The sequence below is a fragment of the Chlorocebus sabaeus genome, chromosome 15 (genome assembly GCF_047675955.1).
Source record: "Chlorocebus sabaeus isolate Y175 chromosome 15, mChlSab1.0.hap1, whole genome shotgun sequence".
In the NCBI taxonomy this organism is placed as follows: domain Eukaryota; kingdom Metazoa; phylum Chordata; class Mammalia; order Primates; family Cercopithecidae; genus Chlorocebus; species Chlorocebus sabaeus.
In genome coordinates, this window is record NC_132918.1 from 51,550,031 (window position 1) to 51,577,493 (window position 27,463).

Consider the following 27,463-nt stretch of genomic DNA (forward strand, 5'->3'; position numbering starts at 1 on the left):
ATTGTTCTTTTTTATGTAATCTGTATGGTGGCCTTTGTTCTCTTTGGGAAATTTTAGAATTTTTTTTTTTATCTAAATTTGCATCACAGTGTGTTCTGTGTTACATATATTCTGGGTAATCTCCTTGACTGCATCTTCTATTTCACTAATTCTTTCTTAAGCTGTGTTTAATCAACTGTTTAACCCATATATTACCTTTTTAATTTTAGTGATCATATTTTTAATAACTATTCTTTTTTAATTTTTAATGTTTTAAAAACATTATTTTATTCCTTTTTCATGTTTTCAGTGCTTTTTAATTTTCTTTATTCATTTTAAACATAATTATTTTATAGTCTGTATTTCATTTTATTAACTGAAACTCCTGGAAATCTAATTTCACTGCATGTTTCTTCTGATGATGCTCTTGGTGGGTTACAAAGAGCATCAGTTTGTGTGTGTTTGTCAGTGTGTGTTACAATTGTGGATTATGAGCTCATATTTGGCATGGCTTTATCACACAGAATTCTGGTTGATCTGGTTTTGAAGGTGTGTTCCTCTATACAGCTTTTACATTTACTTCTTCCTGGCAGCCTTAAAGTATTAACAAGCACATGACATTTATTATTTTAATATTTTAGCTAGCAGAAAGGATAAATTCAAACCCCAAACCAAGGTCAGAGCAGAACAGAACTTTTTTTTAACCTATGTAGATCCCATGCCAAATAGATAAACTTTTTTCTTGTCTGTTGCTGCAGATTTTTACTAATTTACACCCTCAATGAGGGAGTAGCCCTTCAAGTGCTTGGCTTTATACAGGCATCTCAGTTTCAAATTTGCATCTTACACCAAAACTAATTCCTCCTCCCTCAATGCCCGTGAAACCCCAAACCCCTGGCTTAGTGCATTTAGCAACTCCTGTCTTGCCCCCAACCCCTTCCCCTACCAGGCCAGCTTCTCATTACACATTCTTACAGGTGAGGCCTATGGGCTACTCAGTTGCCAATAGGAGGGACAGTGGAGGCCCTGAAATTTGAGCCTGGGAGGGAATATCTACTTCTCCAGCCCATGAGGCTGAGTGCTCAGTTTACAGCAGCTTCTGGCTAGACCTCACAGGATGAATTTCCAAGGTTTCTTTTCTGTCTTCTCCTTCCTCCCTCCATTCATTTTCCATTTGTGGTAGTTATTTCTTTCTCACCCCTTACCTTTCCCCATTGGCCTTTTGACAACAGCTGGGCAATTTTTCACTCTGTCTTCCTAACTCCAGTATATTTACTAAACGATAAATGTGCTGTTTTATATCCCTCATACCACACACAGAGCCATTTACTTAGATTTCACAGCACAAGGATACATATATGAGAACCGCAGTGTCATCATCAAAATAGGTCTCACTTTGGGAATTCATGGTATGTCCATCTCATCCCACACCTCCACTCTTCACAGTCACTTCTCAGACACCACATCTTGGAATAGTGTCAGAGCAATAAACTAACCCATTTCCATTGGGACAGCCCATTTGGAGAACATTCGTGAACCAAGGGTCCTTGTCCAGCTATGCCCCTACTTTGATCCAGGTGATTCTCAGCTTTCCCCTTGGGTCTTAAAGCAAAATCCCACTGACCCTCTGCCTCCATCTGGCCTCCCTCCAGGCTCAGCTTGCTTTTAGCAGAATCATGTTCCCTGAAAACACTTTTCTCATGTCTCACCCTGCTGTTTGGAAGTCCACAGGGCACCTTGCTTCCACAGGGAAGCAAGAGAGAATTGGGCTCTCAAGTCAGGCTCCAAACCTCTTTCAAAGCTGACCTAGCACACTGTTGAAGAAAAGGATTTGGAGCCCGACACATCTGAATTTGAATCCTGGCTCAACCACTTACAAGTTGTGATTAGACATGTGATTTAACCTCCATGATCCTTTCTCATCTGTGAAATAAGGATGCTTAAACATAACTCACAGAGCTCTTGTAAGCTGAAACAAAATGAAGTATGAAAGCTCCCTGGAACAGAGTAGAGTAGAGCTCCATGGGTGTGAATTCTATCTTTTCAGTTTCACCAGCCTTGCTACGAGTGCTGGATTCATGGCTGATAGACTCCAGGCTTGAGGCCTGGGTATTGGTGACCCATAGTACAAGCGGGGTAGACCCTGGATGTTTGTTTTCTTCCAGTACTGGATGAAATGTTCTGTGTGGGACAAGGGGCCCATGGGGGCCCAGCCAGCCAAAAATGAGCTGCTCTAGGGCCCTGCTTATGGTGCAGGTCACTGGGACACCCACGCCTGGCCATACCAGGACTTTGTTCCTGGGTTGCCTATAGTCTCGCTGAACTTTGCAAAGGAAAGTTCTTTTGAGTTGTGCTTCTGCCCTTTGAACCTGTTACCTTCAGAGTCATAAACCTGGTCCACTAGGCTATAAAAGCAGCTCCTTCCAACACATTCTCCCTATAGCCTGCTCCTTGCCATCCACCACACACCCTCACTGAACCAGAGGCCACCACCATGACAAGGGACCAGAATGGAACCTGGGAGATGGAGAGTAATGAAAACTTTGAGGGCTACATGAAGGCTCTGGGTAAGGAGGAGACTGGGGATGGGGAGGGAAGCTGTTGTTGGAAGTACTGTGGTCTGGCCCTCCGACAGTGCTGCTATGGAGTTCGACAGACCTGTGTGCAAATCCTCATGCCTCATGTACAGCTGTGCAATATTAGGCAGATCATAAAAATTCTCTGAGACTCAGTTTTCTCATCTGGAAACTGGGAATAATGACAAGTGAGATTATGTCTAGGATGCCTTAGCACAGTGCCTGGCCCACAGAAAACAGACACTGAATGTGTATGTCAGGAGGATACACACACACGGAGTAAAGCCAAACTTGAGAGGATAACCCAGTTGCTCCCCTGCCTTGTGACTACCATCTCTTTGATAACCACTTGGACCTGATATTATCCACCAATGACCCCTGCATTGTTCTTTTACCAGTTTTGTAATGGGGAAGCAGAAAAGAAATAGCTAGCAAATCTCTCAACCTAGGGAAAATCAAGCTCATGGAAGGCAAGAGAGGCTTTTGTCAGATAGCACAAACAACCCACTGCTTATATAACTTCTGAACTGGGTTCCAGGCCAAGGGCTACCAATTGGTGCATGTCCTGAGTTCACCACAGGGTGGGTTCCCTGTGGAACTGGCAGAAAACACATAGCCCTGCCCAGCCTACAGGTTCTGCCTGGAACTAGAGTGAGTGGGTCCCCAGAGGGGAGCTCACAGTTGCTGGGCGGCTCCTGCGCTCCGGGTGCTGAGCAAGGGGCTTTGGCTGCCTGTCCTTATTCCATCCCTCAGCAACCTCTTTATCACCTCTTCTAGCTTTAAAGTTCTCCACATATGGGGTTACTTTGCTGGAACTTCCTCCATATGTAGAATGAGAGAAATGGCAGTGGGTGGAGTTAGAGGCCCAATAATAACTTGGATATGACAGTGGGAGGTCTCTCCAAGAGTGGAAATCATGAGTTTTTTGGTGTGGTAAACTTCTAGCTTGAAAATGTCCACCATGTCAGTCAACAAGGAAAGCTGTGATATGTTTCCTATTTGTGGAACTAAGCTCTTTCTTCATGTTCTCTTTTTTTTTTTTTTTTTTCTTTTTTCATTTATTTATTTTGGAGATGGAGTCTCGCTCTGTCTCCCAGGCTGGAGTGCAATGGCACGATCTCAGCTCACTGCAAGCTCCGCCTCCCGGGTTCACACCATTCTCCTGCTTCAGCCTCCCGAGTAGCTGGGACTACAGGCGCCCGCCACCTCGCCCGGCTAGTTTTTTGTATTTTTTAATAGAGACAGGGGTTTCACCGTGTTAGCCAGGATGGTCTTGATCTCCAGACCTCGTGATCTGCCAGCCTTGTTCTCCCAAAGTGCTGGGATTACAGACGTGAGTGAGCCACCGTGCCTGGCCTCTTCATGTTCTTTACACTGGTTTCTAACACTGAATAGCTTTCCTTTTCATTCTGGTTAGCAGGATTTTTACATCAACATAGTTGGTGGGAGGAAGAAAGAGGCAAAAATCCTCCTACCAGAGCCCCAGCCTCAACCCTGTTGCACCTGTGTTTTTTAGTACCAGGAGTGGCCAATAGAAATGGGATTCTGATTCTACACATGGGTAAATGGTTTGGAGCACAGCTTGGAACTAGAATTCCGAACAAGATTATACAGATGAGGAAACCAAAGCAGAAGGGTCAACATAGCTGGGACGAGAGTCCAGGGCTTGCTCTGGCACCTTGAACCAGTTTTTTTAACCTTTTGGAACCTCGGTTTCCTCATCTGGCAAATAGAGATAATAGCCCCAGCCTTGCCTGTCCCTCCAGATGATATTGGAGGTAGTTGTGGTTTTGAGCAATTAAAAGTACTTTAACAAGGGTTATTTGGAAGTTTCAAGGTTTCAAGAGTATGCTGAATAAGCCAGAGTCAAGTAATATAATTAGAAAGAAACTTTGTGTCTTTTGCTGCTTATGCTTAAATAATGAAAAGTCCTATGATGACTTAGATTTAAAATCTAGGCTCTGTTTAGTTTATGGCTCTGCATAGTGGACCCCTAAAGCCCACCTCTCTAGGCTTAAGGTGAGAAGCAAACATTCCTACCACTCCCTTTCTCCTCCTGGGGGTTGGGAGGATGCAGAGTACACCATCACCTCTCTCCAAGAAATTCTGCCTCTAACAACACCTCTAACAACTTCCTCTGGACTCTTCACACCAACTTACACCTTTAATGTGAGTGAGGGGCTCACAAGTTGTGAATGTGATATTTGAATGTCTTCATCATTGAGGTTTCAGATTGGACTTTGTAATTCTACTTGGTATGAAATATTTATTGTCTCTTAAAGCTTTAGCCAAAACTTCCAATTTAACATCACATTACATTGATTTCACTCTAATAAGCAAGTCGTTTGATCTCTTTGTCCCATGATCTCTGCAGTGTAGAGTATTAGGCTGACACTCCACTGGTTAAGATTAATACCATACGTATTGAGGTGGGATCCCTTGTCCTTCTCAACCTGCCATGGGAACATGGGTGGGGCAGTCATGGCAGTGACTGAAGACAGGTCTCAGGTGGCTCAGCTAGAAGCAGGCAAGGTAGAGCTGCCCCTTCAATCTAACCTGCTAAAAGCAACCCAACAGATCTCAACAGTTTCCTCCACACCCAGGACATAAGGCAGATTGCTTTCCCAACACTGAGATGTCAACGAAGCTTGCCTTCCTTACCCTTTTGAGTAGTGAGACCCTTAGCATTTGGGAAGAGTATGTGTAGACATCCCCAGATGTGTGACTATTGTTAAGGATGATGCCCATTCCCTGTCTAAGAATCATTGATTTCTAATACTTTAACCCCTAGCACTAGAGAGTTTGCTTTGTCTGTGGGTCTGGTTGTTGGTTCAGTAAGGAAAGAGCAACTCTACTGAGACGTGGGGTTGGGCAGTAAACTGGCTTTGTCACTAACCCAGTGACTCACTCTACACACCGGCCTCCCAACATGACTCAGCCACCAGCCTCAGCAGAGTAACACACCATGGCAACCTTTGGTTTTGTCACAAATGATGTCATTAAGAGTTCAAAAGGTGAGTGAGCCAAAGGTCAGTGGTACTTCCTCTCCTGCCTTCTTAGGCACCTGGTGTTTCTCACCCCAGACTCTTTCTTGACAGTGGGGAAACCAGCTGGTGAACTCCTTTGCCCTGAGGAATTTGTCATGTCCTGAAGTCAGTCCTCCTTCAGGTCAGATCAGGGGATGAAGGAGTGGGAGGGGTGGTCTTCATTTTAAAGGGGAGACCAAGGAGTACAGACATAAGGAGGTCTCCGTAATGTGAAAGAATACTGGGAGAGAGTTCATTAACTCTGCCCAGGTGGGAATCATTCAACTTCTCTATCAAAGCTTTAGAAGGTGCCTTGGATGCCAGGAACTGTGCCATCTGAAGCAGAACCAACCCTGGAATCTCTTCTCAAGGAGTCACGTTACGGCCATGCACAAATGATATTCCTGTTTTTTATTACTATTTGATGCATCACCCCCAAAATGTAGTGGTTTGAAACAACCACAGTCATTTAATTATATTTCTCATGGTTCTGGGGGCTGACTGGGTTCATCCCGATGGTTCCTGCTCAAAGGCTCTCATTTGGTTGCAATTGGACAGCACCTGGGACTGGAGCCATCTCAGGCTTCCTCACTCATATGCATGTCTGGCAGTTGGTGCTGGCTGGCAGATGAGACCTTAACTTGGCTTCAACATCTACATGTGGTCTCCCCAAGTGACCTGGGTTTCTTCACAGCATGCAGGCTGTGTCCAAAGAGAAGAGATACAAGCTGCATGGCCTTTTATGACCCAGCTTCAGAAGCTACCAGGTACCACTTCCACCATATTCTAGTGGTTGAAGTGGCACAAGCCTGCCTGCATTCAAAGAAAAAGGACATAGACCCCACCTCTCAGTGGGATGAATGTCAAGATAGCATTGTAAGAACAGCATGTAGGATGAGAGGTGTTATCGCAGCCATTTAAGAAAATATAATCTGCCACAGATGAGCCAGTTGAGATTCTATGCCTTGGGCTCAAAGGGGCTATGGAATCAAAAGAACAATAGTAACAAGAAGTGTGTGCATGGTGGTGAAAGGAGCTACAGTACATGGAGTCAGTGAAGGCTTCCTGAGTACTTCTTGGTGGGGTTTTGAAGGAAGAGCAGGAGTTATCCATGCGGAGATGGAGTCAAGCATAGCCCCAATGGGCATGTGCACAGGCATGGGCCTGGTACACCAGAAGGCGTTGTATTACCAGAGGGTGAAGTGCAAGGAGGAGGCAAAAGAAGAGTCTGGAAAAGCAACAGTCTCTTTAAGTCAGTGTGCTACACGTGAACTTCACCTTATAAGGAGAGGTCTAGGAAGAAATTGTATGCAGAGGAGAGAGATGCTATCAATTCTCACTCTAACAGAGATAGAGTGAATAGACCAGCAGACTGTCAGAGAACTAAAGAGGTTCTTACAATGCCCCTGGGAAGGTGTTGAGAGCAGCACCTAGAAAGGGTGAACAGGGAGATGTCCAGAGCAGGAAATAGGCTGGATTTGGTGACTAGAGGAGGAAGAGTCAGGGAGGAGTCAGCCTAGAAAATGAAAAACCATCACATAACTTTAACCAGTGAAGATGGGGAAGCGTGTGTCCAAAAACTGAATAATGTTAAATTGATACATCTTTTAGGAAATTTTTATGCCATAAATTGTAACTATTTGGGGAAAACCCATTATTTTCTTAATTCACAAATGCAGGTGAGGATTATCTTCTATGAAGAACATCCTTTTCATTTAAATTGACATGCACAGACTTAAAAGTGCCGTGGCTATCACAATCAGTTCTAGTGGGTCTCTGAAAGCTCCACCAGGAAGGGAAAGCCCTGAGAGGCTGAAGTCAGACAGCTCCCATCTAGGTGGTCTCTGCCAGAAAATATTTCCGGAGTATGTGCCATGTGCAAAATCTCATCCTGACCATGTAAGAGCCTGCAGTCTAGCATGACGGGTGAGCACATGCACAAATTATTCTCATACCATGATACGCATCACACTAGAGCTTTATATACCTTTCTTCATTTTAGTGAATTCAGTTTTCAACAAATGTATCGAGCACCTATGACACATCAGGAAGCACTCTAAGCACTGGCGGTATAGTGGGAAATGAGGAGACAAGTTCCCGGCCGACATGGAGTTTACATACTAGTGAGGAGACAGAAAGTAAACAAATAGTTTAAGGCTTTTTTGGGTAGTGGTGAGTGCTGGGAGGAAAATTAAAAGAATAATGGAGTGGAGTGTGGTTGGTGGTCAGGGAAGGCTTGAAGGGGTGACAGTGGAGCCCGGGTTTCAATGCTGACAAGTGTTATTCTGAACACAGGGAACAGCAAGTGTGAAGGTTTTGGGTGTGTTCAAGAACACGAAGCCAGGTGCGATGGCTCACGACTGTAATCCCAACACTTTTGAAGGCCAAGGCAAGAGGGTGACATGAGGCCAGGAGTTCATGATGAGCCTAGGCAACATAGTGAGACTTCTGTCTCTACAAAAAATAGAAAATAAAAAAATTAGCCAGGCCTGGAAGCACGTGCCTGTGGTCCCAACTACTCAGGAGGCTGAGGGGGGAGAATCACTTGGGCCCAAGGGTTTGCAAAAGCTGGTGTGTTGGGAGTTGGAAGTGTGTGAGCCAGAAGGGTTGTGGGTACGGTGGGGGAGTGAGAGTAGAAAAGTAGGCAGAAGGCAAAGCACGCACCAGCCTTCTGCTGGGAAGAAAAATTGATCCTCTTTGTATTCTTTAAGGATCACTATGGCCACAGCATGGAAAATGAATCATAGGAGGGCAAGATTGCAAGCAGAGAGGCCGAGAGACCCATTAGGAGGCTGCAGTGTTGTCCAGGCAGGAAATGACCATGGCTTGGGCTACGGCAGTGCCTGTGGAGCTGGAGAAAAGAGGACGGATTCAGCTTATATTTTGGAGATAAAGCTCACAGGGTTTGCAGATGAATATGAAGTGAGAGGAAATGATAGAAATGAATTTGGGTCCCAGACTTAGGCCTGAATAACTTGGCAGATGACAATCCCATTACCCAAAATGGGGAAGTCACCAGGAGGAGTGAGTTTTGGTGGGGAGGGACCAGGCTGGGGTGGCGGGGGAGCATGCATTAAGAATTCTGGTTTGCATATTTTGGTTTCAGATATCTGTTACATATTCAAATGGAGTATTAAAATTGGCACTTTGATATGGGATATAGAGCTCAGGATACAGTCAGAGGTAAATACAGAAGAAATGCTTTCCATTTTATGGGGTGAGCAATCCAGAGAAGTGGAGAGACTCGTCCATGGCCACGTGTGGTTAAGAAATGATGGAGCCTAAGACAGGAGCCCAGGTTATCTGCTTCTAACACCCACAGCCCTTTTCTCAACACTATTCTTGGTGGAGGTACGAAACATGGAGGTAGGGAAGAAAGAGCTTCACTGTGAACAAGGTATGTCCAAATGAAGGCATCCAAAGTAAATAGGCAGGACCCTCAGAAACATTGCAAGAGAATCACTCAGAGTCCCTGAGTGAAAATGAGTAGGTAGGTAGATGATTGATTGATTGATTGATAGATAGATAGATAGATAGATAGATAGATAGATAATAGATGTCTGATGCTCCAATGAAGAATTTGTTTCATAAAATCTGGATTCCTGATGGTGCTCACAAGTCAATGAAGGTATACACCTTGCCAAAGTCTCTACTTGAACCATATGGTACCTAGTAGGACTTTTGAAGGGGAAATGCTGAGGGATGGAAAAAGCCTAGGTGATGATAGGTGTTATCCCTTTGTACAGGTCTTCCCTTGCATGTGTTGTCATCACCTCCACCCTAATGTCCATCCCAGTAAGTATGCAGTAGACTAAGAATGGAGAGGAGAAACCGTGCATAAGGAGCAGGGAGGCACACCAGGGTCTCCAGCTTGCTCCCAGTACCTAGAAGGAAGTGACAGGAGGAAGCAGGCAGGGATCTCATCTAATTCCTTTCTAAATGTGTTCTCTGGAGCAGGAAGTGGCATGGAAAAAAGGAGAAAATTGTTCTTACACTCTGCTTCTCACAATTGCCTAAGAGTGCCAATGATTTCAGAATTAAGGAGTCCAGGTTTGAAGCCCATCAAAGCTGCACTTTGAATGGTTCTCAGATTTCATATGATAAATACTTGTACCTCTCTGCTCTTTAATTTACAAAGAGCACCTGCCCTTTTCGCCTGCAACTTTAGCTTTTTTCACAAGCACATTACACAGCATTTTAATGTTGAGTAGCATACTCATATTTCACCTTTATGGCTTGTATTGTTCAAAATGCAGTTATGAAAAGTATGCTTTAATAAAGTCACGTCAGTGTTGTTTTTTTCCTTCTGCAGCAGCTAAAAGCCATATATATTATTCAGAAATAGCTTGCCTTTGGACCTTTCCTTCTGAGATAGAAATTCATTTCACCTGGCTATAAATCAGACTCAGAGATACCCTTAATCCAGAAAAGGAGATAAAACATGCTTGATAACTCTGGTGTTAAAATACCATACCAGGAAAATAATTTTCTCTGCAAAGTACGAAGAGGAAGTGTTTTTATAATCTGTGTGTGTGTGTGTGTGTGTTCTACAACCACAGTTAAACCCTTTTGATTAGAAATATCAGGAGTCCGCCAACAGAACATTTGGCTACCTTCCCTGGGGCAGAGCAGAGGCGACATGATTTACTGGGTTGTGCAAACACTGAAGGGTGGCCAAGAGGCCAAGCCATTTTTCAATCCAGAAGAGAAGTGATGCTTGATTCCATCTGCATAGTCTTCAAATAAGATTCCCCCGGCACTGGTCAGAAAGATTAACTAGGGATGGTGTTTCCAGGACAAACCAGTTCTGTCGGCAATAGATATTTTTAGTTGTGATCTACCTTTCTATGCAACCGGGGACAAGCAATACTTTTTACTGGGGAGGGGGACGTTAGTTGTAAATGACAAGGGACAAGCAATACTTTTTATTGGGGAGGGGGGCGTTAGTTGTAAATGACAATAGAATGTGTTTGTAAAGAAATCATCAGGAGTGCTATCCTAACTGGGTAGCTCTGAGCCCACCACTTAAATTCTCAGGGCCTCAGTTTCCACATCCATTGAGTGGAAATAGACTTGCTCTCAGAGGAACACTTCAGTTCTAAATTTCTCTATAGATTTTCAATTATTCCTTAGTGGTTTTACCTAGAGCCTTCCCCTGTGTTTCATCTGGTTAACAGATGACCTATGGTTTTTCTTTCCCCATCTCCTAACTATTGTTCCAGAAGTATGGTTTAGCACAGCTCAGACCTTAGCACAAAGGGCTGGAGAAGGAGCTGAAGTTGGTTCTACCCATCACCAGACTATAGAGTGAGGAAACTGATCCACGCAGAGAAAAGTGTCCCCAGGCTAGATTAAATGCCTATGGGACAGACCCCCTTATGACAGGAAGGGAGTGTATCAGCCACCATTCCCACTTTTCCTGCAGAGTCCAAGTCCCTTGCAAAACAAGGAGTGCAGACAGCTATGGAGATGCATAAATATGAGCAAAACTTTCACTCTGGACTGAATGCTGACTTGGTCCCTACTTGACCCAAACAGATAAGGCCAAGAGTGGATGGCAATGTGTGCACTGAATACTGACAAACTACTTGGTACTATGTAAAGCATTTTACCATTATTTTTACTGAATCTACACTGTAAATAGTCTTTTGAAGTGAGCATTCTTTTCCTCATTTTCCTGCAAAGGAAAAGTGATTTCTCCAAGGTCACACAGAGAGCTGGGAAATAAGAGATAGGATTGTCCCTGCGTCTGCCCCTTACCCTTACTTGTTTATACCACAGATCTAAACTTTAGCATGCACATGATCACTTGGAAGACTTGTAAGCACAAGCAGAGTCTGGCTTGTGCTTACAACAGAGCTCCCATTTAAGAGGTCTAGCGTGGGCCCCAGATTTTGCATTTCTTTTATTTTTATTTATATTTATTTATTTAGAGACAGGGTCTTGCTCTGTCACCCAGGCTGGAGTGCCATGGCACAGAACCTGCATTTCTAACAGGTTCCCAGGTACTAATGCTGCTGCCAGCCCAGGAACCTCACTTTGATAATCACTGTCCTGGCCCTTGCTGCCTCCATTAACTAATCCATAGTATTTCTTGAGTACCTACTATGTGCCTAGCTCAAGACTCTATGGTGTGGTGGGGTGGGGAACACAGGGCTAGAAGATGGCATTGTCCTTGTCCTCATAGAGGTCAGACTGCTGGAAAGAATAACCAACTCCATGAAAAATGCAGGAGGAAATGCTAAATACAGTTGGCAGGTAGAGGGGAGCAGTAAAACTGTTTGGCCTGGATAGCAGGTAAGGAAGGAGGCAAGAAAAAGTAGGAGGAGGCAAAGTTGGGGCTGGGCCTTATGAGATTTGGAAAGCTGGGACGAGAGTGACAGGGATTCAGAGAGCAACTGTTCAAGGGGTATATGGGAAAACACAAAGGACTCTAAGGAAATTGGCCTGTGAGATCAGGGGCTTCATAATGCTATTATGATGAAGGCAGCCTCCATTTACAGAGCCATGATTACAGGCTGCCAGCCACTGGGCAAAGCTCTTACAAACACCATCAAATCTGATCCTCACAACAAGATGATGCAGTTAATAATAGCTCCACATATGGCCACTGCCCTCTGCTGCTTTAGATCTGGAACCAAATGTCCAGTGACGAGACTGAAGCTGGACACACTTGGGGCAGAAGGAGAGAAATATGAGCTGGAGTGTGACATGCCAGCCTCTTGCCAGCTCCTCTGCACGCCACAAGCATGTGCTTGTACTCACTAGAACAAGGAGGATGCTCTTCAGTGGCTTGTAGCAGTTTTAAGGAAGGGTTCATTTTTTAAGTCGGAAATACTTGACCACTTGGTCCCGCCTAAACAGGTCAGCAGTTACCTTGAAGAGAGAAAAATTAAACAGGTATTTTCATGATTGCAAGGCCAAGGTGGCTGAGATAAATGTGTCAGAAAGGGTTTGGTGAGCCCTTTCCGTAGTAAGTTGTGTGGGACACCTGGCCGACTGCATGTTCCTCCACAGAGGGGCTCCGTGGTCACCTAAGACTTTGAAAAGCTGCATCCTGTACCCTCCCTCCAACTTGGAGCTATAAAGTACCTTTCCTATATTAAAGAATCTATGAAATTCTATAGGGCAGAAACCAGCTTGTCTTGGTTTTAATTCCTCATGTCCCAAACTTATTTGCTCATGAGCCCATTTTTTTGACCACTAAACATCTGATGGAGCTGTACCCCATGGCGAACACAATGGGGAAGCAGGGGCTCTGGGAATGCTGGCCAAGAAGGCTAGAGGAATTCACAGAACCAAAGGCAGCTGAGAGACCATTCGTCTCAGCCCGCACCCCAAGCCTCGCAGGCTGTGTGGCTGGGACGCGCTCACGTACAATTCCATAAGCCACAGAGGTGAAGTTAAATGAGCTACCAGATAATGTACCCGGCTGGAGTGTGATTGCTTCAGCTCTCACTTATTATACAGCCCTGGGCCTAGAAAACAATTGTCATTTGGTTGGGGACAGTATGCAAGGGCTTTGGAAAACAAACTGCCTGAAACAGGGAGGGCTTATCCAACTGAATCCCACAGTCCCTGTGTCTGCAGGGAAAATTTAACAGAGTCAGAAATTACTAGTATCTTGGGCAGCCACAGAAATTGCACACATGGGGATGGTCTAACTGTATTACCCCAGAGCTTGGGGAGCAGAGCACTAGCCCTAGAGACAGATCGTCCTAAGTTCAAGTACCATCTCAACTGCTTCCTCACCACATAATCCAGGGAAAGTAACACAACTTCTCTGAGGCAGTTTTTCTGCACTGGCAAAATGAAAATAAAATAAAACTTACCTTGTGGGTTTGTTTGAAGAATAAAGTGAGGAAGGTTTCCCAAGGGAGGTTACACCCTGAGCCACCACCCCTAGACACTGTCCCTAGACACAAAGGGACACCATCCCTAGACACAAAGAGAGTCTTAATTGCCATCTCAAATATTACCAAGAGTCCACACAGCATGGCTCGCAGATTCACCTTACCTAAAATTCAGTTCCCTGTGTTTGCCCATAAAACTAGTTCACTCTTTTATTCCCTGGCTCTCACCTTGATCGTCCAAGCTCAGAACCACTGTTTCTTCCTTCCAACTCAATCTCTCTATACATCTCTCCAATTACCAAACCACTGTGATTGCTGCTTCAGCCATGTATGTTTAGAAAAGTAAACTAGCCTCTCTAGGTCTTACTTCATCATCTCTGCCCTGACAAGTAGGCACTTAAACAGTACTTTTCAAAATTTTTAAACCATAGAAGTCTTTTTCCAAACAGCCTCCTATGGACAAAGTTCAAACTCTGAAATCACTGAGCTCTACCACCCAGAGATTCTAGGTCTAGGATAAGACCCAGAAATCTGCATTTTTTTACGTTATCTCAGGTGATCCAGAAAGGGAACTAGCTTTGGGACCCACTGGTGAGTTCCTAGACATGGAAGGTACTCAACAAATAGTAGAGAATGAGAGGTGAGCAGGGCGCTGGCATTTGTGCAGTAGTTCATGCCAACTTGAACTTACTTCTCTTTTCAACTTAGGATACAGGCATATAATCCTTTTACCTTCCAGCTAGCTAATATTACTTAAAATTATTCCATCAGGCTCAAATCTGACTTTATACAAGTTAGAGTCTAAAGGAATACCCAGGGCCCTTCCTTATGCAGCTGTGATTCTGTTGTGGATTCAAATTGCTGACCCAAAGTGAGGTTCAAGTGGCCAATTTGGCCTCTCCTTGATTTTGGGGAGAAGGGGAGTAATAGTGACTAAAGAAGGATTTTTTTTTTTTTTTTGAGATGGAATCTTGCTCTGTTGAGAGGAGTTCAATGGCACAGTCTTGGCTCACTGCAACATCCGCCTCCTGGATTCAAGTGATTCTCCCACCTCAGCCTCCTGAGTAGCTGGGATTATAGGCACCCTCCATAATGCTCAGCTAATTTTCGTATTTTTCTAGAGACAGGGTTTCACCATGTTGGCCAGGCTGGTCTTGAACTCCTGACCCCAGGTGATCCACCTACCTAGGCCTCCCAAAGTGCTGGGATTACAGGCATGAGCCACCAGGTCCAGACGCAAAGAAGGAGTTTTAAAGGAAATGGGTCAGAAAGGAAATGGGGAGAGAGTGAGGAAGTGATGCTTGGCCACCATGGGAAGGGTAGCAGAGTTGTCAGTCTCCAAACTGACAGGTACTTCCTGAACTACCTGCTGCTCTCTCTCTCTCATGGTCACAATATAGTGTTTGTCCTGCACCGGACAGTGCACAACATGAAATGTCATCACTTACATATCATAAAGATGGCACTGCAGTTCTCAGAGAAATAGCGCTTGAGAAATTTGAACTGTTCTTATTCTTGAGGTCATTATTATCCTTGGGTTTTAATAGAATAAATCCAAGTGTTTTTTTAAAACCTTCTCAGTGGATTTTCTGAAAAAATATTAAATATTTAAATTGGCATCTAAAGATATCTGGAGAATTTACAGGCATAATGGGAATCAGATATCCGACTAAAGACCAAGAGAGATGATTTCATAACAAGGGAAGAAATTCAAGTATTTTCAGAACTATCCTCTCTTTCTAGATCTACTCCACGGGCCAACAACTTTTTGGCATGGCTGTAGTTGAGCCACATTTTATGCTTAACTAGGGGTTAGCTTCTTGTTATAATGTGCAACGGTTAGGACATTGAACACTCCTTTGGTTTGTTTCAACATTTTCCTAATAAAAATGTAAACAATTATCAACCTATCCCTTAAAAACAACAGAGAGGTGTGGTGGCTCACGTCTGTAATCCCAGCACTTTGGGAGGTTGAGGCGGGCAGATCACGAGGTCAGGAGATCGAAACCATCCTGCCTAAAATGGTGAAACCCCGTCTCTATTAAAAATACAAAAAATTAGCCGGGTGTGGTGATGGGCACCTGTAGTCCCAGCTACTTGGGAGGCTGAGGCAGGAGAATGGAGTGAACCTTGGAGGCAGAGCTTGCAGTGAGCCAAGATCGCAGCACTGCAGTCCAGCCTGGGTGACAGAGCCAGACTCCATCTCAAGAAAGAAGAAGAAGAAGAAGAAAGAAGAAAGAAGAAAGAAGAGGAGGAGGAGGAGGAGGAGAAGAAGAAGGAGAAGGAGAAGAAGAGGAAGAAGAAGAGGAGGAGGAGGAAGAGGAAGAGGAGGAGGAGGAGGAAGAAGAAATCTCTGAACGAGGATTTATTGTCCAGAATATGTTTAAAACTACATTGGGGGCCAGGCATTGTGGCTCACACCTGTAATCCCAGCACTTTGGGAGACCAAGGCACATGGATCACTTGAGCTCAGAAGTTTGAGACCAGCCTGGGCAAATGGTGAAACCCCATCTCTACAAAAATTACCAAATTAGCTGGGTATGGTGGTGTGCACCTGTTGTCCCAGCTACTTGGGAGGCTGAAATGGGAGGATCACCTGAGCCCAGGAGGTCAAGGTTGCAGTTAGCCAAAATCATGACACTGCACTCCAGCCTGGATGACAGAGTGAGACCACATCTTGAAAAAACAAAACAAAATAAAAAACAAAAAACAAACCTTTACTGGTGGCTAAGAACTGAGGCAAAACAGTCTGCTGTTAAAATGGAAGTTTGTAACTATCCCTCCCCACTGTGGACATTAACAAAAGTTTCCTAAGTTTCATCTTTAACCATGATCAAAACTGGTGATTTCCAAAGTCTTTTTTCTTTTAAATCTTCAGATCTTTTTGTTCAGCAAACTCTTAGGAGGATGCCCAATGGGTCAGATAGAATAGAGGTGCTGTGACGTGTGTATGCGTGTGTGGGGTGTGTGTGTGTGTGTGTGTGTGTGTGTGTGTGTGTGTGTTGGGGAGCTGCAGCTTAGGGGTGAGTCTTGCATGCTACATCTCCCTCCCACCAGGGATCCTGAGGAGGTGCCAGGAGACTCCTAGGTTTCCCAGCAACTGACTGAGATGCCCAACTTGGCCACAAGTAAGATGCTTGTTTCCCACTTAAGCAAAGACAGGTGGCCTATACACAATCTGTGTCTCTAGTCTTGAATGTTTGGTCTTGTTAAAGAAATGAATGAGTCTGGCTGAGCACATCATAACCTCCACAATTCCCTTTGCCAACAGATATTGATTTTGCCACCCGCAAGATTGCAGTACATCTCACCCAGACGAAGGTTATTGATCAAGATGGTGATAACTTCAAGACAAAAACCACTAGCACATTCCGCAACTATGATGTGGATTTCACTGTTGGAGTAGAGTTTGACGAGTACACAAAGGGCCTGGATAACCGGCATGTTAAGGTACTGACTGGGGCTAGTGTTTTTCACTCACACATTCTGTGCAGGGGCTGGCTATTTGGTATCATGATGAAAAAAAAATGTTAGAAACAACCTGGGAAAAATCAGGATGGCCTTAATCATGCTGGCAATGAAAAATTATTGGAAGTTTAGTAGGAAAAGGCAGGCCTAGGAGAGGTTAAGAGCTCAATCTCTCCAGGATTGAGGGCCAGGGCCTATGAGTCATATACAGCCATGGGCCTGGCAGGCAGAGGGAAGAGGGCAAGGTGGAACATCACAGGGAGGGACAGCACCTGTGCCCTCTGGGAGCCAGGGCACGTGGAAAGGTGGCAGCCCTGCCCAGTGCCAGTCAAGCGCTGCCGTGGAGGAGCGAAGCCTGAAGGTGCCAGATTTTTTTTAGGAGACATAGAGAAATCAGATGTTTTTATATAAAATATCTCAAATTTTTATGATTCTGCTGAGAAAGAGCAAATATAAAATAAATAAAACATCTCAATTATAGATTATCTCAGCTGATTTCATTTTTTTTAGAAAAGAATAATCCAAATTAAACAAAAAAAAAAAATCAGTAGGTTAAGTGAAGTCAAGATTTATCCAACCCTAATAACTTGGAGAAGCCTCTGGCAAGTTTGTGGCTCTGTCCTAGCATTGCCTTAACCGACAAGGGATAATCTAGGCGACTCTCCAGGTATCAGAAGGCCAGACTTTCTCTGTTTGAACTATTGAATATAGGTGGGACCCTGAAAGCAGGCAGAAACAACTCAAGTTTGCAGAAGAGGCAGGCCTTTGCCCACAGGAGCTGTTTGCAAATAAGGCAGAGGCAGCAGGAAGAAGTGGAGAGATGCTGGGAAGGCAAGGGGAACACCAGCTCTCCCCAGCATCACTGTGTGGTATCCCAACCCAGTAACCAGCCCTCCTGCTCACATTCATGCTCAGTGTGCCTGTTTTTGATTTTCCAAATCAAATTACACCTGGTCAGTCCCCACCAAACAGGAATAGGAGAAATCCAATCTCAGTTGTATTTAAGGATTCCACCCAACCTTCCCATCATAACGAACCCCGGGGATACACAGTCCAAGAGATTTGGGGAGGTTCCTGGCTTGTAATTTATCATGGTTGCAATTGGATGTTCACTGTCTATGCCCATGCATTTTATACAAGGGTGGGCAGTTTGAATATTCAAAGCATCCTTTCCCTCTGTGCCAATTCAGCCACTGGAACTTCTGTCCTATCTCCCAAACTGAGGGAGGACAGAGCTGAGTACTCTGACCCAAGGTATCTGTGCTGTCGCCTTCCCACCCCCGGCAAAGAGCCAGCTCTTCAAGTGCCACAACAAAGCAAGCAACACCCCTGCCCTGACCTTCCCCACTCACCATGAGTCCTGATCTTCCCAGGGTCAGGCCACCACCCCGAGACTCTCACACTGTGCTTCCAGGAGCTCCTGCAAAGTCAGAGGTCTCAACTCTCCCCCAAAGCAATGGGCACAAGCTCTGATTCCCCTCCTGGGGTGGGGAGGAAAAGCTGCTATTATTATTTGGTGACAACTTAAAGGCCAAGAGAGCTAGACACACTTGATTTCTCAGTCAAGTTGTCCTGTAGCATTGATAGTCGCAGCCATCAAGTCAAGGTTGAATTATATTTAGTGTTCTTTGCTAAAGAAAAGTAAAGCATGATGGAAATTTTTCCATCAGAGCATTCTTGCATGAGAACTTAAGATTCTGGGCCCTGGAATGTCCACTTATGGAACCCCTCCCTGAGTGGATAATGGATCAACAAGCCTTTTCTGAACCTGTGAACCATCTGGCTGAAAAGCCAATTCATCAGACACCAGAATTGCCAGGAAAATTGATCTCATAATTTTTTGCATCACTCTGCTATTCCAACCCAATCAGTGCAAAATGTTTCATTTTCCTTCACTTTTCTGTTTTGGGTGTGGGCTCTTGAAAAGCAGGCCTGTCCTCTCTGAGTTGATCCTCTGTCACCTTTGATGGTAGAGAACTTGCTCTTCCTAAAATAAATCACCCTTCCAGCCTTTAATGGATTCCACATGTTAACACTACTCCTACCTTTCTTCTGCCTCTCCATGTTCCATTTTCTCCCCTCTCCAGAATCAGCAGTTAGCCCTGCAGAGAGAGAGAATCCTCTTTCCCACAGCTTGCCTCCTCTTTGCCTTCACTAGAGAACCAGAGTGAATGCACACACACACACACACACACACACACTCTCTCTCTCTCACACCCTTGGTAGGGAGTGAGAAGTACCCAGGACAGTTTGCCCAGCCTCCAACAATGGGTCATTCCCATGAGAATCACCATGCAGCGCAGATGCCCAAGGAACTACCTACTTCCTGTAACTTCACTGGAACCCTTCAGCTGGAAGGGGATGCTAGAGAGTGGGCAAATCTCTTTCTCAGATTGATTTCTTTTCTTTTCTTTTCTTTTCTTTTCTTTTTCTTTTTTTTTTTTTTTTTTTTGAGACGGAGTCTTGCTCTGTCACCCAGGCTAGAGTGCTGGAGTGCAGTGGTGCAATCTTGGCTTACTGCAAGCTCCGCCTCCCAGGTTCACGCCATTCTCCTGCCTCAGCCTCCCAAGTAGCTGGGACTACAGGCACCCGCCACTATGCCCGGCTAATTTTTTTGTATTTTTTTAGTAGCGACGGGGTTTCACTGTGTTAGCCAGGATGGTCTCCAGTTCCTGACCTTGTGATCCATCCGCCTTGGCCTCCCAGAGTGCTGGGATTACAGGCATGAGCCATCGCGCCCAGCCTCTCCGATTTCTTTCTTTCTTTCTTTCCTTTTTTTTTTTTTTTTTTTAAGACAAGAGTTTCACTCTTTTTGCCCAGGCGGGAGTGCAGTGGCACAATCTCAGCTCACCTCAACCTCCACCTCCCAGATTCAAGCAATTCTCCTGCCTCAGCCTCCCAAGTTGCTGGGATTACAGGTGTGCACCACCATGTCTGGCTAATTTTATATTTATATATAGTAGAGACAGGGTTTCACCATGTTGGTCAGGCTTGTCGCGAACTCCTGACCTCAAGTGATCCACCTGCCTCGGCCTTCCAGAGTGCTGGAGTTACAGGCATGAGCCCCCATACCTGGCCTCTCTGATTAATTTCTGTTGCCCACACTTGGTGGCATGCCTGAGTGAACACCTACATGTGTGTGGGAGTGTGAGGATGTGTGAGTGTGACGGCGTGTGTGGTACTCTCATGCTATTGTTTTCCAGGGCTCCACATCTCAGCTATGTGGTCACCCTTACAAGCCCTCTGGAGTGTGGAGCACTCGGCAGTGTGGAGGAGAGGTGCATGTTGTGCCCTGTCCAGCCCAGGGCAGAAGCAATGAAACCACATTGATCACAGAGTCAGTTCTCCTCTGAGGAGTCAGGGACCCCCCTCTTTCCTTCCTGTGTGTTCCATGTATTCCCAACTTCCTATCCTGGCTGATTTCTAAGAGAAGTTACAGCCCCTTTCAAAACTACACAAGCTACCCCAAAATAAAATTAAATTAAAAATAAGTAATTGATAGCCATGGAATGGAATGTGGAGTATATGCAGCCATGAGAAAAGATGAAGGACAGACTCATGCTACAACCTGGATGAACCTGGAAAATGTGCTAAGCGAGAGAAGCCCCACACAAAAGGTCATGTATTGTGTGATGCATATGAGACATCCAGAATAGGCAAATTCATAGAGAGAGAAAGTGGTTGCCCAGAGACAGGGGATAGAGGAAATGAACGGTGACTGCTAATACATAGGGGTTCCTTTTGGGGCAGGAAGAAAATCACCTGGATTTAGATATAGTGACGGTTATGCAACCTTGTGGAATAAAAGCTACTGAACTGTGTATCTTAAAAGGGTGAATTTTATATTTTGTGAATTATATCTCAATAATAAAATAAGTAATTGAAATTGGGGCAGACGGGCAGGGAAAAGCAGGGATAGACAATGGCGGTTAGAGCCAATAATGCCGTTCTGATGGCAGAAGAAGATGGGAGCCCCCAGAAGAAGAGTGGCAGACAGGGGCTACCAGAGGAGGGGCCCTGGAGGCAAACCAAAGAACTCTTAAGTGAGGTAAAGTGCACTGAGAAGGGTTGAGCATGTGAATACTGTCCTTCAATGCTCTTAAAGAGCTGTCATTTTCCTTAAAAAAAAAAAAAAGTGTTGGCGAGTAATTCAAACTTACAGAAATGTTACAAGAATATAACAAAGAACACCTGTATACTCTTTACCAAGAGTTACCACATTACATTTTGCCCCTTTGCTTTATCATTTGCACATGCTTTCTCTCTAATATACAAATATTTTTTTTCTGAACAACCAGATGCCTTAGCCCTAAATAGTTCAGTATGTATTTCCTAAGAATTAAGATATTCTCTCATAAAACTGCAATATACTTATCAGCTTCTATAAGTTTAACATTGATACAGTGCCTGTATCTAATTTATCATAAAGGGCTGTTTTAAGCAATGTTAGCTTTGGAAACTGTGATAGTGGAAAGCATGGTGGGAGCCCAGGTTTCTTCTTTAATTCTGTGTACAGTTATCTGCCCTTGGAATGTACTCCTTCTTTATCCCCTAGCTGAGAACCAAGGGCTTTCCTCGCTTGTATCCATTTCCTCAACCTGAGAACCTTTTAAGGCAATTGAGCCTCTTTTTAAAATATTTTTTGATGCAGGGAAGAAGGGCACCAACTAAAAGCAAATTAAATTGAGAAATTTTAGTTCATTTAACCATTCTCTTCTTTCTGCTTCTTATTATTTTTCTATAGGAGTAAGGCTATAATATTGTAAGTATTACCATAATTTATTGGTAACCAATTTACTTTAGGGTCAGAACAACTTTTAATCTTGCTGTCCAATATGAGTTATTAAAATAAAATATTAGGACAAGCCCCATGCACTAACATTTTTTTCCTTCCTTCTTCCTGCCTTCCACAAAATTTGCTAAGCCCCTACTACATGCCAGGGCTAAGTCAGTAGCTAGTGATAAAATGATGAATTAGATGCCCTCTCCTGCTTTCAGGAATTGCAAGCCTCCTTGGGAAGGCAGACAACTAAATGAACAATGACCATACAGTGTCCATATTGATGGACGTGTGTGCACTCTGGTAGGACCATAGAAACTAAGGCAAGGAGGCAAATGGATTTACTTCAAGATTATGTTTCAACAAACAGAGATTCATTCAACAATGCTGGTCACTGTGCTGAGGCTGGTGTTGCAGAAATGAACAGCAGATACAGCATCTTCTTTCATGGAGCTTACTGTCAACTGGGGGAGACAGGCATCAATTCAACCAACATGTATTTGATGTCTATCATGTGTGAGGCAATCTGGAAGTGAGGAGGACAGACGACACCATCCTTGCCCAAATTGAAGACATGAGTCCTTTCTCATCTGTTTAGAGGAAAACTCAGAGTCCAAGGCTCATCATAAGAAAAAGCAAATTATTATTCCAGACAACATCTTATTTGCAGAAGAGCAAGGAAGGCAATCTATGAAGTGAGCTTCTCCAAGACCTTTAAAGATGTGAGGCTTAGGATGGTCCTAAAGGAGGAGGAGACCTTTTTTTCCTTTAGAAAACATGTAGAATTTTATTTTCAAATTAGCTTTGGGAATATGAATATATGCAGATGGTTGAAAAAAATCAAAAAGTAAAATTTTCTTTCTTTCCTAACCCCCAGCCACTCAGTTCTCTCCTCAGGGACAATCACTATTAAGGGTTTCTTTTACTTCCTTGCAGGAAACATGTACAAACATATGCATGCATACATACTCCCCCCTCCCTGCTTTATGCATTTGACTCTGCTCCTTGCTTTTTTGACTTAAACCATACACTACGGCTATATTCTTTCAATGACTGCATACCAGGGATGAACCATACCATATTTAACTAGCCACCCACTGACAGAATTTACGAAGCTTCTAGTCGTTTGCTGTAACAAACAATGCTGTGATGCACTGGGGAGTAAAATGAGTAGGAATAAAATTGTACATAAAGTATATAATATGGTCAAGGTCAAATATTATTTTAGAAATAGGTAAATTTAACAATCTGTAGAAAACAGATTTGCACAAAAAAAAAAACAGGCCCAAATGTACAAGGACACTGGGGAAAAAAACACAGGTCAGTTTATCACCAACTGGGTTTACAAGATACCAAGAACAGTAAACATCTGGTCCTTAGCATAATATTGTTCAGAGAGGCATAATGTAGTTTGCACATACTTGGAAGAAAATCAGCTAGCATCAGGGTCATCCTGAAGAACAGCACAGACACAGAACCATTCTTCAGATGGGAATGATGTAATCATTTTAGGAAGGGCATGCCTAATTTGGGCACAGAAGTGGTCGGCCCTGTAGGACCACCTAGGGGTAGTACAGATTATAGCAGGTATTAGGAGGGGTAAAAGTGGGGAACAGAAGGAGGAGAAATTTGAAAGGTAAGTAGTTTGTAAATATGTACACAGGGGTTTGAGCACTCTTGGGATTCAGCAGGCCTGCAGCTTCTCCAACCTGCTGGCCACTGTGGCCTGGCTGTTCAGCACACGGTCTGCTGCTGCCCCTGTGCTATTAACCAGTTGGCATTGCTGCTGGGAGGAACCCAAGAACCAGAAGAAGGTCCACCCATCTGGTTCTGGATAAGAAAGCAGTACTAGAGCCATCTGGGCAACCCCCTGATTATTTAGGGAGCTCCCCTGCCTTTATTGCTGTCCTACAGTGGGCAGTTCTCACAGTGTGATTCCTGAAGGAAAATTCCCAGAAGTAGAATTTCCAGATCAAAAAGTATATGCAATTTTATATTTTGAAAGGTGATATAAAATTGCCCTCCAAAGAGATTTATACCAATTTATATCCCCATGTGCTGTAAGAGAGAGTGCCTGCTTCTCTACTCTCCCTCCAATTTAGTGTATTATCAAACTCTTTGATCTTTGACCATATGACGAATTGTATCTGAAAAACAAAGTCTTCATTTGCATTTCTCTTATAATGTGTGAGGCTGAATATCTTTTTCTTATGTTTAGAAGCCATGTGCTAGGGCTCTTTCCCCCTGGTAAGCTGTTGGTTCCTGTTCTTTGTTAACATGAACGATTAAGTTAATGACATTTTTCTTATTGATTTACAGGAGCCCTTTATATATATAAGGAAATCAAATCTGATATGTTATCATTTTCCCCCAGTTTTTTGTTTCTCTGTTGACTTTAAGGTATTTTCCCCTTCCAGAAATTTTACATCATTATATAGTGAAATTTATCATCTTCTTCCCACTGATTTGAAATGCTATCTTTACCGTAAGGAAAAATGGAAGAGTTGAATTCCTTAAAAGAAAATGGAGCAAGCCAAGATAAGCTGGCTTGGCTGGAATGGAGGGTGTATGTGGACAATGACATTAGAAAGATCTTGGCTCCCTGAGGCTGAGGGTTCTGCCCTTTGAGCAAGCAGGACCCTGAAATGGCTGCAGGAATTGCAGCTGCAGGTTTAGATGTGTTCAGTCCCTCAAGACCTTATGTTTGATTTGCCTGGGAATCTGTCTTTACAGTCACTGGTCACCTGGGAAGGTGATGTCCTTGTGTGTGTGCAGAAGGGGGAGAAGGAGAACCGCAGCTGGAAGCAGTGGATTGAGGGGGACAAGCTGTACCTGGTAAGTACTGGGGTCTGCTCAGCTCCTCTCCATTGTGCTTACACACACTACTGTGGTCACCTAGCCAGGCGCTTTGACAAGAAAAATGGCCCTGCACTCCTACCCCAGGCTCCAGCCAAATGCATGTGGTCATATAGTCAGGAAGCCATTCCCATCTGGCTCAGGGGACTCCAGGAAGAAATCCATATGGCTGTTTCTGTGAACAGCTGCAATTCAAAAGAAAGTTCAGAATGCTGAGTTAGGAAGCAGAGATCCAAGGAGAAATACAGGGAACCTGCTGAAGACCAGCTGGGGAGAAATGTGAGCCACAGAATTTAGATGCCCTGGAGGAGGGTGGGACAGGGCTTTCTCATAATGATGGGAGCCTGGGAGAGGGAGTGGGGTAGGGAGGAGACGGGACCCACTCTGCCTGGGAACTGCCACAGGCATTGACCTCTCTCCATAAGATATGTCCTCCTGACCCCAACATATTTTAGGTTAATTTGGTACTAAAACAGAGCAGTAGGAATAATAACTGATATCCTTAAATATCTTATACCTGTTGAGACAGCTTAATTTTTCATTCTTCAATCTTCAAGGCACTTTTTGAGTTCAGCATTCAAATGGCGAAAAATCTTTCACTCCTTCATCCTTTTTCGCTCATTTGTAAATGAATGGCCCATTCAGTGAATGGCTCTTCATTCATTAATTCACTCACTTTGGAATCAGGCAGGTACCTGGCTCCAATGTCAGTATTCAGGTTGCCACGGCGCCCTTCACAGCCAGCCTTGCTTCACCTGAGATCTTTATTTTGAAGGCAATGTCAGCTGATGATATATGGGAGGCATTCATCGTGTTTTCCACTGATGGCTTTCCCTACCTGCACTGGTTTGGATGATGGATTTTTCTAATTGTAATACAATCCCCAGTGGTCCCTGTGGCTTAGACAATGAATTCATAGTCAACTGCAATGATTGTGGTGGTCCTTCCCACACTCATGTTTTTCCCTCCTCCTTCGAGGATCAGTGAGGGTCAAATAAGGCCTGGGGCTCCCTCTATCTGGATGAAAAATAGGACCTTGTCGGCTGCACAGGCAAGCCTGGGAAAGCCCTTCTGCACCTCACACCCTGCGGGTACCTGTGCCACCACCAGCCACTATTCTAATCACCAGAGGCCAGAAAGCCAGGTTAGGGGGGCAGCTCACCGGCCAGCATCTTTTCAGGCCCTTACCTTCCAAACACTTCTCCATACTAGGTCCTTTCCTTCCTCATGGCTTCGCTGCCTTTTATAAATTAAGCCATGTTACTTTAATCATGGGAGTAGGAGAAATCCTGCCCAAGAGGGTCATTTCTTTGCATTTTTCATTTTTATAGTTGTTCAAGCTCAATTCAAGAGTCAAAATCAAATTACTGCTACCTGCAGGGCATGCCCGCTGATTGGGTCTGTGAGATGCACTTGGCCCAGAAAGCCTAAGTGTCCTCTTTATTCCAACCTCCCACCCCCAGATACCAAGGGGGCTGAGAGCTGGGCAGAAGAAAGGCCTGGCTTGTTAGCCCCTCACCCACTTTCTGACGTTGCAGGAGCTGACCTGTGGCAACCAGGTGTGCCGTCAAGTGTTCAAAAAGAAGTGATAGCAACGCGGGAGGCCTGCCAAGCACGAGCTCCCCATTGCCCACACTGAGTGTCTACTGGCTTTGAGAAGCAGCTGTGGAGACCTTCCCACTCTTGACAGAGCCCCATTAAGGCATCTGGATGGGTTTTAAAGAGAATGCATATGTAACAGTGATAGACATATTCTCCTCCTTTAAAACCTAGCATTAAATGGAAAAACAAAAATTACTCCCATATTTTGAAACGCTTTTTATCGATCTCCATTTATCTCTAGAGCTGTCAGTTTTACTCACAGACAGAAGAGATAACTGTGTGGTTTTTGCATGTTTATTAATTTGTTTCAGTTTATTTTATTTTGTTACCTTTTTCTTAGCTTGTTTGTTGGTTTGTGGGGGACATGGTAGGTGGGGAGGAGGGTATTTTACCTAGAAACATTCTGTGGCCAACACAGCATCTGCTACTGATTCTTGAACATCCTCGTTTGAGACTCATTCCTTTGGATAGCACATTATTTCTCCAAAGTTCTATTTTAGGATACATATGCCTCCCAGTCTGCACCTTGCCCTGAGCAGCCTGGGCAGAGCTATTCGAACAGATCTGCAGTGCCAGCTGCTCTTGGCCCAAGCCAGCCCTCTGTCCATCAGCCCTGTGCTACAGAGGGGGTCACTAACCACACGTCTACTCAGGCTCAGTGTAGCTTCTCAACTACTGCCATATGCCAGGTGCCACAAGCTCTGAGGCCAGGAGGCCTGAGTTCAAGTCCTGCCCCTTCACTTCTTAGCTGGGTGACAATGGGCCTGTCATTTAGCCTCTCTGTCCTCATTTTCCTCTACCATGATATGGAGAAGAGATAAAACTATCATCTCCTCCATTGGGTCACTGTGAGGATTAAGCAATTTAAAACATGCAATGTGCTTGCAACAGGCCCTGGTATGTGGTAAGGATTCAGTCCCTGTTAGCCCTGGTCCTTCTGCTGAGTTACCCCCTCCACAGTCTCAGAGGTCCTGATGAGCAGATGCTAAATAGAGATAGGTCAATACTTCCACAACCTTCTGGTGCCTTCAGAACATTACGTTCATTATTCTGAGCAGAATTATATTTTGCTGCTGGGTACACAGATGGAATAGCGCACCTGGAAGGACAGAGTGGTTAATGCAGACGGATTTGTGGTGGATCATTCACGGGGTCCTAAGTTCATGGGGTCCTGCAGGTAAAAGGCATATCCTTCATCCTTCTGTCCCACCATGAGGCAAGCATTCCCTTTGTAAGGCAGGTTTATCCCCAGAGGGGTAGCACATGGTGTTAGCACACTTTGGTATGATTTGAACGATCAGATCTTTTCATTGATTCTGAACA

General features: G+C 44.4%; 1 protein-coding gene across 1 annotated transcript; it reads left to right on the forward strand.

The window, feature by feature from the left end:
* The first annotated feature begins 2,272 nt into the window (after window positions 1-2,272).
* Window positions 2,273-26,357, forward strand: RBP2 (retinol binding protein 2). The gene is made up of 4 exons (XM_008008926.3): window positions 2,273-2,546; window positions 16,706-16,884; window positions 24,416-24,517; window positions 26,077-26,357. The coding sequence occupies exons 1-4, from the start codon at window positions 2,474-2,476 to the stop codon at window positions 26,125-26,127; spliced, it is 405 nt and encodes a 134-aa protein (XP_008007117.3). The 5' UTR covers window positions 2,273-2,473; the 3' UTR covers window positions 26,128-26,357.
* Window positions 26,358-27,463: the final 1,106 nt, after the last annotated feature.

Bases quoted from the DNA above. Each gene is read 5' to 3' on its own strand.
- RBP2 (XM_008008926.3), top strand. From the start codon at position 2,474: ATGACAAGGGACCAGAATGGAACCTGGGAGATGGAGAGTAATGAAAAC. The intron at 2,547-16,705 runs GTAAGGAGGAGA...CTTTGCCAACAG, and splicing joins GGGCTACATGAAGGCTCTGG to ATATTGATTTTGCCACCCGC. The intron at 24,518-26,076 runs GTAAGTACTGGG...CTGACGTTGCAG, and splicing joins AGGGGGACAAGCTGTACCTG to GAGCTGACCTGTGGCAACCA.